The sequence below is a fragment of the Colletotrichum costaricense genome, assembly GCF_030867565.1.
Source record: "Colletotrichum costaricense strain IMI 309622 chromosome Unknown Scaffold_3.1, whole genome shotgun sequence".
Classification (NCBI taxonomy): Eukaryota; Fungi; Ascomycota; class Sordariomycetes; order Glomerellales; family Glomerellaceae; genus Colletotrichum; species Colletotrichum costaricense.
This window is the reverse complement of record NW_026848232.1, coordinates 1,460,298-1,476,443: the sequence shown is the minus strand read 5'-3', so window position 1 is coordinate 1,476,443 and position 16,146 is coordinate 1,460,298. Positions and strand designations below refer to the sequence as shown.

Here is a 16,146-nt window from a genome sequence, read left to right as displayed (position 1 = left end):
TCAGCCAAAGTACACGAAAGCCCGCAACCTCCGTCAGAACTATACATCACAACAGTACGGCGACCCTTCGAAAGCCTCAGAGAGTTTCATCAGCCTGCCAAAGACGTCGTCAGCGTAAACTTAGCGTATGTACATTGTTAAGGCATAGCCGGGTATTATTCTAGAAACTAAGTCATTTAGGATCCCGTTCTTTTAAATATGCTTACCCTTACTGGTTTGTTAATACGAGAGCGGATAGGATCCCGAGTTGTCCGGTAGGTATGGTCGTATAATAGAGACATAGGCGTGTTTCGTCCATAATGCTTAGCTCGAGCCAAAAGACATACGGTAAAGGGCCACAAGCTGCCTGAATCACATGTTTTCTCAAAGTCAATCTCAGGGTGAACCTTTTGCTCGTTACGTTTGCCTATCTGCTAATAGGCCAAATCTACTATACAGCTGACAGCCATAGTTGATGTGTACGCGTGGCACATGAACTCGTAGCGGCCTTTTCTCTGGTGCCCGCGCTCCCCATATTCTGTATGCAGGGAGATGGCATCCACTTTGCTTCGTTACTATAACATTACATGCGCCCCTTGACCTGCGTAGTGGTCCGAGACGTGTTCTTTTTCAAATGAGTGTATGGCTACCATCCGTGAATGAGTCCGACCGTGACGCCAATGCTATGCGCGAATGAAGGAATGAGACAAAATGCGGTGCGGTTGTTGGTCATCCAGACCACCGTATAAACAAAAAAAACAAGATGGATCTACTTTGATTGCGATCCGTACTTTTTGCCCCAAAATGTCCGGCGAATCCAAGGTGTAGTGGCTCTGCGCTTCGACTAGAAGGCAACTTTGCTACCGTTGAGTCGGAGTGGCACCGGGCCAGGGCCGAAGCCGTTAGGGCTAATGACTGATGATGGTGTCATGGCACCGCCATCGGACGAGAGCGATGACATGGAAGACATGGTGAAACTAGCGGCCGAGCTGTTGGTCATCGTACCGTTGCGAGACATTGAGAGGCCACCCATAGATATGAGAGCGTCCGCGCGCTCAAAAACGCCGCCATTGAAGGCCGAGGCAAAGGATGCACTCTGCGGAGTGGAAGGAACTGTCGCCTGGACAGCAGGGCCCAAAGCTGCGCTCTGAGGGGTCATTGGCAACTGCATGGGTGCCAAGCCTGGGCCACTGTTCGGGCTGAACATGTTGGAGTTCGAAGACTGTCGTAGCAAGTAGCCCCAAGGCGACTGAACAATGGTATCCGTTGCTTGCTTCATGGCATGTTGGATAGGACGTAGTCGGTTCCTGGTATCGGGTGGAAGTGGAAGACTGACTTCACTGATCGCCTTGCGAATGTGATCTCCAAATTCATACCACGAGTCCATAAAGTTGCTGATCAAATTTCTGAAGGCAGGTTGGTTCATTAGACCAGGCTCTTTGAGTTTGATTAGTGACAGGCGACTCTGCAGCATCTCCGTCTGCTGCAGTGCCGTGCTGCATCTGCTAATAAGAGCCTTCCACCACTTCATTTCGTGTTCGGGTGCACGACGTCCCATTGCCCTCTTCGCGAGGACCGACATGTGATGCTGGAAAGCGGGTAAAGTGAGTGAGACAACCTTTGACGATTCCCGCAGGGCGAGGAAAATTCTCTCAAAGTGTCTGTCGTCCTCGGTGAAATCGGATATGCCACGCCCCCCCGATGAGGCCGACGCAAACGATTCTCCTGACCGTGGCGTTGCGGAAGTGAGCATTGCTGTACGGCTTGCTACGTTTCCATTCATACCGTTCATGCCATTCATACCGCTGATACCGTTCAGGTATGGAAGGGGCACGTCTGTCGCAACTCTGAGGTTGCTCGGGTTGTGCATAATAGGGCCGGGTCGTGGTCGCTGGGCCAATCCAAGCCGGTCAGCGGTAGGCGTTATGGAGTTGTCGCGCGAATGAGGTTTGATCGTGTCGCTCATGTTCATGGCCCGCGTAGGGGGCTTGGTCAAGCCAGCCTCTGGTGTCAGCGCGGCAAGAGTACATCTGATCTCCATAATGCTATTATAGATGAGCATCAGTAGAGTGCGGATGTAGCGCGGATCTCCGTTATCGATAAATGAGTCGATATTGCCGGCGAGGAGGGTGCAGACATGTGTATAGGCCCCAACCAGAGTCTGGCAAGCCCGGTGGACGTTCTCATTGTCGCGGCCCGCCATCTCGTCTCCCACCACCATGGGGTCGTGCTTCTGAATCTCCTGCTCCAGCTCCTCCACATGCGAATTCGTGTTATAGAAAACAATCTCGAGACTAGATCTTTTGGAGGAGCCATCGCTCGTCAAGCTCATGAGCATCTGGATCATGGGATGAATCTGAAACACGGCATACAGGATGCCCTTGGCGGCCTCGAGAATGGGGTCGTAGAACTTGGACTCGCGTCTGCGTTCAGGGAGAACAGAGAGTCTTCTGACGTAAATCGGACGCTGGAGAAAAGGTTCTGCAGGGCTGTTGGGGCTCTTGACCGACATGCTGGGGGGAGGCGGCTGCATGGCACTACCATGGCTCAGGCCTCTGTAGTGACTGAAGCGGTTGTTGGCCTGGGTCTCGTCCAAGGTGCCGAGCTGAGTAGCCTTCTGAGATACCACGCCCATGCGTCTTGCTCGAGATTCGGGGCGTTCTCCGCGAGTTGCCTGCAATAACGTCTCTGAGTTGCTTCGGAGTCGCTCGTTGACATTTCCTATGGTCAACGGCATAACACCAGGACGGCGGACAGCTGTGTTTTGCTGAGACAACCCTCGGTAATGCGACCGATTCGGAATAGGTGGAGGCCGAATCAGGTTCGGGGATCGAAGATCAGGCACATCGGTACCATTGACCTTGATAGGAAACCGACCGCTCACAACTCGCTTGATCGGTGGCATACGTGGGGTTTCCACGCCTTCGCTGGATTCTTCACCGGCTGTGTCTGACTCTGCACGACCGTTCATGGCATGTTGCCTTAGAAAGCGCTTGATGTGTGCAGTAACAGCCACCTCGGTGACTTCGCTTTCTTTCAGATAGCCCTCGTTTGGCGGGCTGCTTGCTTGCACCTGCAGGACCTCGCGAGGCGGAAATGTGATTGGGTTGCCATCGAATTTGAGTACTTGCAACGAAACCATGTCGGACAAAGCAACGGGCAGCTCTTCGATCCGGTTCTTCTGGACGGAGAAAACCTTCAAAGATGCAAGCTTGACAATGTCAGGGGGAAGAGCACGAAGCTTGTTTTTGCTCAGATCAAGAATCTCGAGTGATCTCAGATCGCAGAGCTAGTGGTATTGGTCAGAATCTGCCAGAGTCCCAATGATGTATTTGCCAATAGAGAAATACTGACCGGCAGCGGAAACTCCCTGATCTGGTTGTTCCGCACATTGAGGTATCGTAGAGATGTACATTCGGAGAATCGAGCTGGGAATGAATTGACCTGGTTGTGTGATAGGGCGAGACTACAGAAACGCGTCAGAAAAGGAGCCCAGAAAGACAAGAAGGCATGCGAGGTGTACGAACCGCTCCAACTCATTCTTGATAATATCAACAACCTCGTCTGGGAGTTTCTGAATGCCCTTGCGGCTCAGGTCGATGGTGACGCCGGGTTTCAGTTCGTTGCTCACGGCACTCGCTTCGGCGGCCTGCGACTCGTTCTCGTGAAGTGCACTCTGCATTGCATCGCGGGCGAGGGCGATGACTTGGGCTGAAGTCATAGGCGAGGAAGCCGAGAGGCTCGCGCCGGTAGAAAGATTTCGGAGATCCTTGGGCATCGGCGGGAGGGGAGGCGGGGGAGGGATGTTGCCGAGTGCTGCATCTTTCTGGAGTTGTCGTCGACCTTGGGCGGGATTCTCGGGCAAGCCGCGAGGCATCGGCGGCCCCGATGGCCTGTCTGGCCGTTCCATTCGTTCAACCATGGTGAACTGCCGACGGTCGACAAAAGAAGGCTGGGAGAGGGCGAAGAGTGACGGTTTTCTATTGTTGTCGCAGACTCGAAGGTTTGGGTCGACTGCAGCGTTTCAGGGTCCCCTTTGAATGTTGGATGGTCGGCCGTGGGTTGGTCGGGACCCTCAAACAATTGGAGACGGAAGCCGGGAGTTTAAGCCAATGGACTTTTGGAACAGGACAGGCTGAGCTGCAAGACGCGCGAGATCATCATGAAGAGTCGAGCATTCGTTGAAGTAAGTCGCGACGAAATCGGTGGGAGCAATGATGTTTTTTTTGCGGGTAAGGTAGGCCAAGGTTGGGTAGGTGTGCGGTAGAGGAAGAAGGAGGTGGAGGCGGACTTGTGCGATTTGGAAGGAAGTCGCCAGTCGGGGACGAGCGACCGAAGATGGAGCCGAGCCTCCCAAGCGCGGTCAACAGGAGTTGGGCCTGGCACACCTCGCACAGCTAGCAGGCCAGACAGACGGGGGTATCCGTACCTAGAGGCTAGGATACGAGTACAGATCCTGCAGGCGTGGGTGAGGCAAAGTTGGGTTTCTTCGAATGACTGCAATTCGGACTGGTAAAGTAGTTGGACGTAGTTGAGTACTGTAGGTACCTTGGGAGCCTGCGGTGTAGAAATGGCGACGATGGCAGAGGTACGGTAAGTCGGGGTTGGTTACAACTTGCTGGAGGCGTCGGCAAAAGGAAGGAGACATGAAAAAAAAAGAAGGCAGGCAAGGGCTGGCTGGTCGGGTACGCGGGTGCCCTTTCCCTTTTCCTCCAGGCTGTGTCTCTCGTCGCTAGGATGGGTGTTTCCTTGGAAGCAGAATGGAAGAGGAACAGAAGACTGTAAAGGCAGGAACGTTGAACCCGACAGGAACGGAAAAGAAGAGTGGAGATGTTGTCAGGTTGTGCTACGATGAAACTGACATCTTGCCAACCGGAGCTTCTTTTGGGAGGTGGTGGTGGATGGGCAATTGGGGAGAAGGGATGAGGATTATTTCGAGGTCTACGGAGTACATACTACGTACTACGAGGATACGGGGTACGGAGTACCTACGTGGTCACTGTTGTCATTCGCTGGCTTCACGCCCCCCTTGGGGGGAAGTCTAGAGTCGGAGCCGCACGCCCTCTGATGTTATTTGGGGACCAGGGGGGAAACAACCTCAGCCAGTGGGAGAGAGAAACAGTATCCGTAAGGTGCTAAGGTGTTGTCCTCTCTCGACCAGTTACCAGTGACTCCAGTCTTCAACCCAGTACTCCGAACCTACCTGGTAACGTGCTAACCAATGACCACAGATGGCGACGAGAATGGAGGACCGGATCTCAGTCAGTTGGGCGGGAAGGAAGCCAAAAAAGGGGGCGGCGGGGTGGAACCGTGGTGGAACTGCTTCTTTCCATTTCTGGCTCCGGTCGTGGTAAAGATAAGCAGGCACGGCAGGGCACGCTGCAGGCACTCTCTGGGCCTCACATGTGCAGAATGGAAGACTAAGGTACTCCATACAGTCAGATATCCGTCTGCAGAATCCAGACCGAGGTGAGAAGAAGCTCTCCCGTACTACGGATATCTATGCTAAATGCTTAGCACCTTGCCTTAGGTCAGGTAAGGTCAGTGAACCAGCTGCTTTACAATTTGAGGGTCTCTTTTGGGGGTCGAAGCTTGGCGCACAGACTGCTGGCTTTAGCATACTTCCATTGCAGAGGCTTGTGCTTGTACGGATAGATGTCAACATGAATAACCAATGAGAGGGGATATCAACACTCGACTTTATGGTTGGGTATGGGGGAGAGCGGCTGTTTGGTGAAGGGCACGCGAAAGGAGAGGCACGCGACTGGCTGGAACCTGGGACATTGAGCACTGGCAGGAGGGAAAAGGAAAAGATGGAAGGGAAAATAAAATAAAAAAAAGGGAAAGGAAAAGGGCGGGGTGTGTAAAAGTGTAGCGGGAGGCGAGAAGGAGGGGGCGTGGATTTGATACCTTGCCTTAGGTAGTTTTAGTACTGCGTACTCCATAAGGTACCTCACCCACGCCAAAATGCTTCTCCAAGTGAAGGCACGTCGCACGCTGCACGCCGCACTTGCACCATGAGCACCTTAGGTACTGTGAACGCAGTAAGGTAGGTAGAGACTTAGGTAAGGTACGGATACCTCCATAAGGTAGCTTTGTTTCGTAGCGCACCACAAATGCCAAAAATGCAAGGCACATGGACGCATCGCGGCTCGCGGTAGCTTGACTTTTCTTCCTCCCCTTCTTCCTCCTCCTCCCCCCAGATCTCGCACGTTGCACAGTGCTGCAGATGCGGACGGGCGGGAGGACTTGACCAAAGCGCATATGACAGTCTGACAGAACTCTCAACATATCCCCTCCCTCTCCTCGACTAATACTTTTGTACGTAGGACTGACTAACTTGCCTCATGCAGCACATTGTTCTTGTCCCTGCCGCCTCAACGAAACTTTTCCTGACGACATGGTCAACTCGGGCATCAACGTGACACGCCTCGTTTGAAATAAGGCATCGGGTGGCTACACACAACCACCAACTGCACATGGGCCACACACCATGATCGATGTCGAGGACTGTGGCCAGCTGTTCCAGGACACTCGGACGCTTCCACGAACGACTCTGCTGCGGCTTGATGTCACGCCGAGAAACATCTCTCCCAACTGTGCAGATTGTGTGTCACCCTATGATACCCAACAGTCAAGAGACCAGGATCACACCTCGCTCTTCAATGCTCCTTCATCGTACCGATACTCTGTGCGAGACGTATCGACTGGGCCTCTGGGAGAGACAGATGCGGCACTGGCACTGGCGCTGGTGGCCTGCCGCTTGCTGGTCAGAGGTCTAGAACAGATCAAACGGGAAACGACCGGGGCGCACACCCAGACAAGCCAGACTCCCCAGCCCCTGGGAGTATTTCTGGCGCAAAAAGGGCGAGAAACAGAAACAAAGCCAGGGTGCTATTACCGGGAAACGCAGTTTGCACAAGAAAAGTCTTCCGTGTCAGCGTCGCATTCCATTCAACCTCCCACGCGGTTTCTACAACATCTTCTCCAACCCCATGATTTTGGCTTGCTTTGTTGAATCTTATTTCCAAGGGCATGCGGCATGTCTTCGTTTACGGTTACTTCTTCCAAGCTACAGATACACTTACGTAGTATGTACAGAGTAGCAGCCTCCGCACCTACAATACGCACCCTGCCATTTTTCAGTCTCCGTTCGCCCCCACATTCACCCGCACTCAATCTCGCCATCGAATGATCCCTGGCGGCCAGGTTTTTTGTTGCTGAGATGAACTTTGAATCAAGAGGCGCGACAGGCTAGCCTAAGGACAAATGGAAACGAACACATCCAGTTCGCTACTAGGGTGTTACAGAGTCGGGATAGTTCGTATCAATTCACGGAACCCGAGAAGCGATGACGAGAAGGGGGGAAGCTCCAGTATTGTACAACGTGGTTTCGTACGCACATATCCGTACGGAATACGGAGTACAGGGCACAGGCACTTGGGTCTGTACTCTACGACGAGCTATTGGGCGCATCTATGTGTTGATCGGGGTGGTTCTGCTAATATCCATCCGTAGTGTAGGCATCTCTCTCGGTATCTGTATCTGCATCTGCATCTGCATCGTCGAGATTTAAGCTAAGGTAAGAATAAGACTCCTCTTGCAGATCTGGGGCCGTGTGTTCCAACGGCCTGTCAGACATGCCGCTCGGCGTCAATTCCAAGGCAAAGTCTGCTGGGAATAAGCACGGAAATCCCTTCCAAGTTTGCCTTTCGCCTTGCCCTTGCTACCCACAGCGCTCCTCGACCACGGTCATGAAGACCATTAGCCCCGCGCTTCTCTTCACTACTGTGTGGAAAGATCACCGTCCGGAGGTAACGATATTGGAGATCCGGCCCTCGTTTCAATCCACCCAATTGGGTGGTTGCGGCATTCCCACACAATGGGACAGAATTCACGACAGGCACACACACACGCATTACTAGAGGATTGCCGCAGTACATATAGACGCTACCCTACCCTCGAATTCCGTACTATTCAACCTTAACCCTTTTCTTACCTATCCTTTCCTCTATTCTACCCTCTCCCTTATTAAAAAATCGTTAAAATCATAATTTTAATAGCTTATTAATAAGCTAATATTATTATTTAAAAATAATAACTTATTTTTATATATAAGTACTAAGAGTCTTATTATTATAAAAATAATAATAAATATATTAAAGTATTTAAAAAAGCTTTTTAATAAACTTTTAATATTATTTAAAATAATTATCTTCGAATTATAAAAAGAAGTTAAAGTACTATATTAATATAACCCTATTTATTTTATTAATATTAATAATACCTTTTTTAATATAAAATATATTAATAATACTTTATAGCTACGTTATTATATTTTATAAATCGTACTTAATATTAATAAAGATTTTAATATTATTTATTAAGTCTTTTATTAAAATCGTTATTATAAAATTAGTTTAGTTATTAATATTTTAATAAGTATTTTAATTTAATTTAAAAGCTCTTATAGTTTTTAATTAAAGGTTTTTAAATAATTTATAATGAAACTTTTTACTTATTATAAATAAAGTTATTATAATTAAAACTATAATAATTAAAATTATAATATTATTTATAGACCTTAATAATAAGTAATTAGTAATATAGTTATTTTTTTTTATAATAAGCTTAGAAAAATATCTTAATTTAAGTACTAAGTAAGTATTATATTATTTTATTAAAACTATATTCTTATACTTATAACTTAGAAAGAATTAACTTTCTTCGATAACAAGGTACTCAGGCACACACACACCTTAGCACCGTGCCAGACACTTGCGAATGTTTGTGTGCGATTCATCACAACGTGGCCCTGAATCAGCGAGCAATGGCCCCCAGTCCGTAACACTGACGCCCAGCCCGAGCGAGCCCACCGTGGGAGTCTGGGAGAACCTTCACTGCTTGGGAAAAGCGCGCCCGCTGCACAATGCGCCGTCTGTGATCCTACCGATGCTGGCCTTGGGGTCGACTGTTCGACAAAGAGGTAGCGTAGGTATCCCGCCGGCAATGATTATTTCCTGCCGAGTCCTGACCTCCTACGCGATTCCCGTTCCGTGCTATATCGAGTAATAATTATGTTATACGGGGTCAAGCGTTTTTCTCTCCATCCCCTGCCTTGCCTAGTAGTCCTCAATGTCCCAGCTGGGCGGGAAGGGGTGGCCCGGGTTGCGCAATGTTGACAGCAGAGCATCATTTGCGAAGCTTGCTGAAATAGGAAATGGCCGAGAAGTTTGGTCTGGAGACTGGGGACTGGTCGCTTGTTTCTCATTTTGTCTCTACCTGTGCAAACATCACCCCTCGAATCGCCTCATATTGACCCCGTGTGAAGCGGAAGCAAGTACGCGGAGCACTCCTGTCAATTGTATCCACAGCGGCAACGGTTACCCCGTTCACCTTCTTACTTTACCTGCTCCGTGTCCTGGTCTTGGCGACTCCTTCCTGCAGTTGTCCCTGCTTCTTGTTACGAGCCGGAGAAAAAGAAAGGCAATTATCCATTGATATTCAGGGAATCAGCCTACGAAGTATGTCACCCACGGTCCGATGATCTGTTCCGCTTCCTTCGCCCGGCCTCAGAAGGTATAGTACCCATATCTGTAGGTTCGCACGTGCCCTTGAGTCTCGACAACAAACGCAGCAAAGGAAATGTCACTTCTGCCACCCTTGCAGCCTTAGGCCTCCATGTCATTGGTCAGCCCTGAGATCCATTTCTGAATCTGTTGTCCGTTCGTAGCTTCGTTCCATGAACCCGGTCTGCATCTCCATGCCCTTGCTTGCCTCTCTTTTGAAGAAGCACAGCCACGCGTGACAGCAGCCACTTGGACTAGGTATCCGTACGTCTATCAGAATCTTTCGGAATTCTCACATCGACCCAATCGATCGGTTTATGGTCCGCCGGTGCGCACAAGGTACACCCACTGATAAAGCCGAAGTTCTCGCTCCGCTTCCCGTCTGAGGGTATTCGGACAGGCCGGCTTTCCAAGGCCCACCAAAGGCCTAACGCCTGACGGACCACCTCCGGACCCGAGCTCGATCATGACCACATCCGGGCCCTCTTCTTGGTCTAGTGCAACCTTATGCTTCCGTGCCCTGCAATAGAAGCAGTCCAGAAGCTCGGCCAAGCATAACCCCATCGAGACTAAGACACCAGTCCTGTTCACGTCAGGACGACACCCCTCATCAACTCTCGACAACGCATCGCCATCATGCCTCCTCTGTCGCGCTCCAACTCATGCGTTGATATAGACTTCACTCTCAGACGCCAGTTCAACAAGTCGACTTTCAGGTGAAGAACTATTCCTCGTCCCATCGCCGAGTTCACAAATTACATTCATGGCACGTACCCGTGATCACGCAACACCAACTGACAAATCCGCCACAGGCCTCAACAGCGTGAAATCATCGTTGCTGCCCTGGACGGTCACGATGTCTTCGTTCAGGCCGCGACGTCGTTCGGCAAAAGTCTTTGCTTCCAACTCCCTGCCTGCATTGACCAAGGGAGTAAGTACCCGAAACTGCTCCGAGCTCGCATGCACGCGTCGTCGTCAACTAACGTGATCTCACTGCGGCAGTCACCATTGTCGTTTCGCCACTGCTCAGTCTCATGGTGAGGGGTATACCTTGCAGCCTTACTCAAGCGCGACAGCTGACAGCTCCGTCAGATGAATCAGGTTGAAGCACTGCGATCGGCGGGCATCGATGCCAGCTCCCTCAATAGCAACACGCCGCCCGCTGAACGAGATCGCATCAATCAGGATCTCGCTAGTGGCCATCCGCGCATCAGACTACTTTATGTGACACCGGAGCTATGCTCAGGGGATTCCTTCAGGAGACGGATCAAGCTGGTCCATGAGCAGTGTGAGTTGGCACGCATTGCAGTCGACGAGGCTCATTGCATCTCAGAATGGGGTCACGATTTCCGGAAAGACTTCAAAAAGCTTTCATGGTTTCGAGAGACGTTTCCCAAGGTGCCCATCACATGCTTGACGGCAACAGCAAACCCCACGGTTCGTCAGGATCTGCTTAAGACGCTTGGTCTCCTAAAGCAACCTGAAAGGCTGAAGAGTTTCGTCATGACTGCTCATCGGCCCAATCTACACATTGAGATCCGATACACCAAAGACCAGGAGGACGATCGCCTATCTAACTTTCTAGCTTGGATACGTGGGGTGTACGAGAGGAGAAGAACAGAGCCGCGCAAGTCAGAGTTGGAGGCCGGTGGAGAGCGCCTGGACAACGTCTCTGGAATTATATACACCATATCAAGAGATGAGTGCGAGTCACTTGCGGCGGCACTCAGAGACGAAGGTGTAGGCGCGATGCCCTTCCACGCAAAGCTTACCAAGGAAAAGAAGGAACAAACGCTGGCCCGCTGGGTAAGCAATGAGCCTGGCTACGATATTATCGTGGCCACGACAGCCTTTGGCATGGGCATTGACAAGAACAATGTCCGGTTTGTTGTACACTGGCGGTTGCCCAAGTCGTTTGAAGGTTACTACCAAGAGGCAGGCCGCGCAGGCAGGGACGGGAACGCAAGTTTCTGTTTTCTGTACTACAGCCGAGAAGACTTGGAACGCGTACAGAGTATGATCAGAAAAGGGAACCGCGATGGATCGAACTGGGAGGCTCAGGCCAAGAGCCTGCAGAAACTCGCCCTTTATTGCGAAGACACAACGGCCTGTCGGCATGCGCAGATTTGTAGATATTTTGGCGAGAGCGAAACGCCAAACTGTGACTTTGCCTGTGACTGGCACAAAGATGCCCAGGCTCTCCAGAGGCGGATGATGCGCGGCTTGGCGGATGAGGAATGGGTCAGTACTCAGGCTCAGATTGGCGAGTACGACGGTTACTACGATGAATACTGAGGATGAGGATGGTTATGGTCCAATATGATACCCCGCTACCGGCTGCCGAACAGCAAAAGGAAACAATGAAATACATGATTGATGAGACGCATTTTACCGCTGGCCTGTGGCAGACTTACGGAGACTTAAATGAATTGGCGGTGGAAGTTTCACTCGATGGGCTTATTATCATGATTCTAATAATTCCCCATGTTTTGGGACCTACATATCCAAGCTTACAAGTGTTGAGCTTCACCCTGGTGGGAGTTGACGATCTATTTCTGAGGCCAAAGTCACTATTCCGAGGTTGCGCTACATTTCAGGACCAGCAATTATTAATGACGTCTGCATGCATCAGGCCAATCACCTTAGGTGCCAGTTATTAAACTAGAAAAGGCCGTCTAAAAATCCGACAGAGCCACGGTTGACTATCCATATTCAGTTAGATACTAATGATTTTGGAGATATTGAATACCTTGTCTGCTTGGTAAGTTGGTAAGTTGCCCGGCTCAAAGTCATACTTTTTCCCACCGAAGCTTCCGGCTTAGCTCCCGTGCCGGGTCGAGGACGGCGAGGGAAGGACTGGGACGGTCGTTGATGTACCTACGTACCTCGGCCGAGGTCAGCTCCAGCGGACGGGGGTTGCATTTGGAATAATGGCCCTGTTTACGTCAATTTGTCACAGTTTTTTTTTATGACGGATGACGGACGATGGTTGATGGTTCCCTTCTTCATCATTCGCAGATTGGACACCGAAGAAAGAAAAACAAACCCTGCAAGCTGCAACAATTGCGTATTTGGGGAGATGCCCGCCGGGCTTCAGCTGTACGGTGCTTAGTTATCAAGCCAAATTCCACGGCTTTCTCCAGCGGGGACCCCTTTTTTTTGTTGTGAACATGGGCGGTTGATTGGTGATGATTCATCCCCATGCATACCCATTCCATTTTCTGTTCAACAACGCTTTTGGACAACAGCACCACCTCACCACACTATTCCGTACTCCGTACACTACACTAAGCCTACAGATACAGATACACATGTCACACACACGCATCCATCCATTATTCTAGAGCAGCCATAGGAATACCTACCCTGACGTCGCGCGCAACCGACTAACCCCGGTACGCCTAATTTGAGATCTCCCCCAATCCACAGACTCACTCCTCCCCGACTCGCCGAACAGCAACAAACGCCGCCGAGGTTCTGGACACGAGAGAGAAGAAAAAAACTTACATCAGCTCCATCCCACCATAAACCCATTTCCGCGTCCGTCGTGCCACACACGTGTACATGCACACACGCACCATACTATAAGCTGCATTTGTCAGATACCGGTAGCGTAGGAAGTTGCGCATCTAGAAGCATATAAGACGTCACTCAAATCGGCCCCACCACCGTACATATCGGAAATCGATTATTTACTCTGCCCCCCTCCCCCTCTTCCTCGCTCTGCTTCCTTCGCCCCGCGATTCAGCTCCCCATGCAAGCCCTCTACCGCACATCTACCGCAGCAGCATCACGAGCAGCAGCAGCAGCACCCACACGGCTCGTATCCATACAGAGGCACCTCTCTTCCACAGCGCGCACCATGGCTCCCATCACAAAGGAGACCGACTACCTCGTCATCGGCGGCGGCAGCGGCGGCCTCGCCTCGGCGCGTAAAGCCTGCGGCCAGTTCGGCGCAAAGGCCCTCATCGTCGAGGGCGCCAGGCTGGGAGGAACCTGCGTGAACGTTGGGTAAGTATACCTCAGTCTCTCTCTCTCTCTCTCTCTCTCTCTCTCTCCCTGTCAGGGAATTCAAGCAGAAAAAAACAAATACAACCAAGCTCATGCTAACCCCCCCTCCTCCTTGCTACAGCTGCGTCCCGAAAAAGGTCACCTTCAACGCCGCCGCCATCGCCGAGACGATCCACCAAGCCAAATCCTACGGCTTCTCCGTCAACGAGACAGCCCCCTTTGACTGGCCCACCTTCAAGACCAAGCGCGACGCCTACATCAAGCGCCTCAACGGCATCTACGAGCGCAACCTCAAGAACGACAATGTAGAGTACCTCCACGGCTGGGCCAAGCTCACCTCCCGCAACGAGGCAGAGGTCACCCTCGACGACGGCACAAAGACCCTCGTCAAGGCGAAGAAGATCCTCGTCGCCGTCGGCGGCAACCCCACCATCCCGCCCACCATCCCCGGCGCCGAGCTCGGCACCAACTCGGACGGCTTCTTCGACATTGAGAAGCAGCCCAAGAAGGTGGCCCTCGTCGGCGCGGGCTACATCGCCGTCGAGTTCGCCGGCATGTTCAACGCCCTCGGCTCGGAAACCCACCTCTTCATCCGCCACGACACCTTCCTCCGCACCTTTGACCCCCTGATCCAGGAGACCGTCACAAAGGAGTACGAGCGCCTGGGCGTCAACCTGCACAAGAAGTCGCAGCCGACCAAAGTCGAAAAGGACGCCGACGGTAAGCTCACAATCACCTACAAGGACGCCGACGGAAAGGAGACCTCCGAGGGCGGCTTCGACCACCTCATCTGGGCCATTGGCCGCACGCCCGCGACAAAGGATATTGGCCTCGAGGAGATTGGCCTCAAGCTCAACGAAAAGGGATACATCCCCGTCGACGAGTACCAAAACACAAACATTGACAACATCTACGCCCTCGGTGACGTCACCGGCCAGGTCGAGCTGACCCCCGTCGCCATCGCTGCTGGTCGTCGTCTGGCCGAGCGCCTGTTCGGCGGCGCCGAGTACGCAAAGGCGCACCTCGACTACTCCAACATCCCCTCCGTTGTCTTCTCCCACCCCGAGGTCGGTAGCATCGGCCTCACTGAGCCTCAGGCCATTGAGAAGTATGGCAAGGACAACATCAAGGTCTACAAGACCAGCTTCACCGCCATGTACTACGCCATGATGGAGCCTGAAGAGAAGGGCCCCACCGCCTACAAGCTTGTTGTCGCCGGCCCCGAGGAGAAGGTTGTCGGTCTGCACATTGCTGGTCTTGGCAGCGGAGAGATGCTCCAGGGCTTCGGTGTTGCTGTGAAGATGGGCGCGACCAAGAAGGACTTTGACAGCTGTGTTGCCATTCACCCAACTAGCGCCGAAGAGCTGGTCACGCTGAAATAGAGAGATGCATAGAGAGAGGTCTAGTAAGACTTAGAAGAGGAGGAAAAGATACCAATTCGTAAAATTTCAACTTTAATCTCACGCCTTGTCCTTGAACGCCAACGCTCTTCGTGAGGTGGTTCATCAATTCCTTTTCATCCGAAACGCCGCCAGCTATGGCAAATGCCCATTTTCCTGCCGCCTAGCCCTGAAGTAACATTGGTTGTCCTGTGTTACTACAATTCATCTGTCGATATTTGGCCTGAGACGAATGCCTGAGAATTCGTGTGCTGTTTGACCACGAATGTAATGCCGAATTCCAAAGAAATCATATGCTCGCTTGTGTTTTGGCGCAACTTGGTTTCCCCTACAGGAATACTATGCTGACGAGGCCAGTCGCAGAAAGACCAAGCACAGTGAAGAGAACGGCATGAGGAGCAATAGCACCAGCAGCGCTGGGCTTGGACTCTTGGGGGCCATCGCTGTTACCTTGCGTCAGTCTAGAATTTCTAACGATAAGTCGGCAGGAAAGTACTTACGTCGGAGTGGCTGACGACGGCGCTGAGGTAGCATCAGGGTCGGGGCTACCTGGAGCCTCCGGGGTCGAGGCAGGGGTGGCGCTCGTAGTAGAGGCCGAGGGCAGGTCAGCAACCTTGACGCCGATTTCAGCGCACGTAGAAGCGTAAGACTTGTAGGCCTCTTTGAGGTTGTCGCCCTGGCAAACGCTGGTCAAGTTGCCAAGCATGGCCGACATGAAGTCGGTGCACATGTCATCGATCGAAGAGACCTTGGGCTGCTGGCCAACGGCCGCGAGAAGGCAGGCAGGAGGGCTTGCGGCAGCCGCAATGTTGACCATGCCAGCAAAGGCTGCGATGCAGAGTGTAGGCTTCATTGTTGTTGGTGCAAGTGTGCGTAGCTAGGTGTCTTTTGGGTGTGAGGTGGTTTTCGTAGGAATTCTGGTCGCCAAAGGAAATTGCTGCAAGACCAAGAAAGAAAGAAGTCAGCGTCTACCCGCAAGGAGAGAGTGCATTAGACGGACTCTCCATGAAGATTGTTTTACATACCAAGGAAGCATACAATCTTTCTGTTTGTTTGGATCGATCTTAGGAAAACCCGAGGGTGAGGCAGAGCTGAATGAGGGTGTGATGAAGCAAGGTGAAGTTTGACGATGCAGTGGTGGCAGCAAACCGTGGTCGTGTAAGTGCTTCACCGGGCAATTCTCCAGG

At 51.7% G+C, this 16,146-nt stretch overlaps 6 protein-coding genes across 6 annotated transcripts; 3 read left to right on the top strand and 3 right to left on the bottom strand.

The window, feature by feature from the left end:
• Positions 1-823: 823 nt before the first annotated feature.
• CCOS01_03295 (RAM signaling pathway protein) lies at positions 824-3,901 on the bottom strand (the record flags this gene model as incomplete). Its single annotated transcript, XM_060451481.1, has 3 exons — positions 824-3,268; positions 3,334-3,445; positions 3,507-3,901. The coding sequence occupies 3 exons, from the start codon at positions 3,899-3,901 to the stop codon at positions 824-826; spliced, it is 2,952 nt and encodes a 983-aa protein (XP_060317746.1).
• A 1,239-nt stretch (positions 3,902-5,140) lies between these two features.
• On the bottom strand, positions 5,141-5,644 carry CCOS01_03294 (uncharacterized protein; the record flags this gene model as incomplete). Its single annotated transcript, XM_060451480.1, has 2 exons — positions 5,141-5,448; positions 5,497-5,644. 2 exons carry the CDS (start codon positions 5,642-5,644, stop codon positions 5,141-5,143), a joined length of 456 nt encoding a protein of 151 aa, XP_060317745.1.
• Positions 5,645-6,472: 828 nt separating this feature from the next.
• Positions 6,473-6,997, top strand: CCOS01_03293 (uncharacterized protein; the record flags this gene model as incomplete). Its single annotated transcript, XM_060451479.1, has 1 exon — positions 6,473-6,997. One exon carries the CDS (start codon positions 6,473-6,475, stop codon positions 6,995-6,997), a length of 525 nt encoding a protein of 174 aa, XP_060317744.1.
• A 3,187-nt stretch (positions 6,998-10,184) lies between these two features.
• Positions 10,185-11,843, top strand: CCOS01_03292 (RecQ family ATP-dependent DNA helicase; the record flags this gene model as incomplete). Its single annotated transcript, XM_060451478.1, has 4 exons — positions 10,185-10,264; positions 10,361-10,479; positions 10,551-10,585; positions 10,641-11,843. 4 exons carry the CDS (start codon positions 10,185-10,187, stop codon positions 11,841-11,843), a joined length of 1,437 nt encoding a protein of 478 aa, XP_060317743.1.
• Positions 11,844-13,302: 1,459 nt separating this feature from the next.
• On the top strand, positions 13,303-14,941 carry CCOS01_03291 (glutathione-disulfide reductase; the record flags this gene model as incomplete). Its single annotated transcript, XM_060451477.1, has 2 exons — positions 13,303-13,559; positions 13,681-14,941. 2 exons carry the CDS (start codon positions 13,303-13,305, stop codon positions 14,939-14,941), a joined length of 1,518 nt encoding a protein of 505 aa, XP_060317742.1.
• Positions 14,942-15,287: 346 nt separating this feature from the next.
• On the bottom strand, positions 15,288-15,812 carry CCOS01_03290 (uncharacterized protein; the record flags this gene model as incomplete). Its single annotated transcript, XM_060451476.1, has 2 exons — positions 15,288-15,402; positions 15,460-15,812. The coding sequence occupies 2 exons, from the start codon at positions 15,810-15,812 to the stop codon at positions 15,288-15,290; spliced, it is 468 nt and encodes a 155-aa protein (XP_060317741.1).
• Between the last annotated feature and the right edge of the window lie 334 nt (positions 15,813-16,146).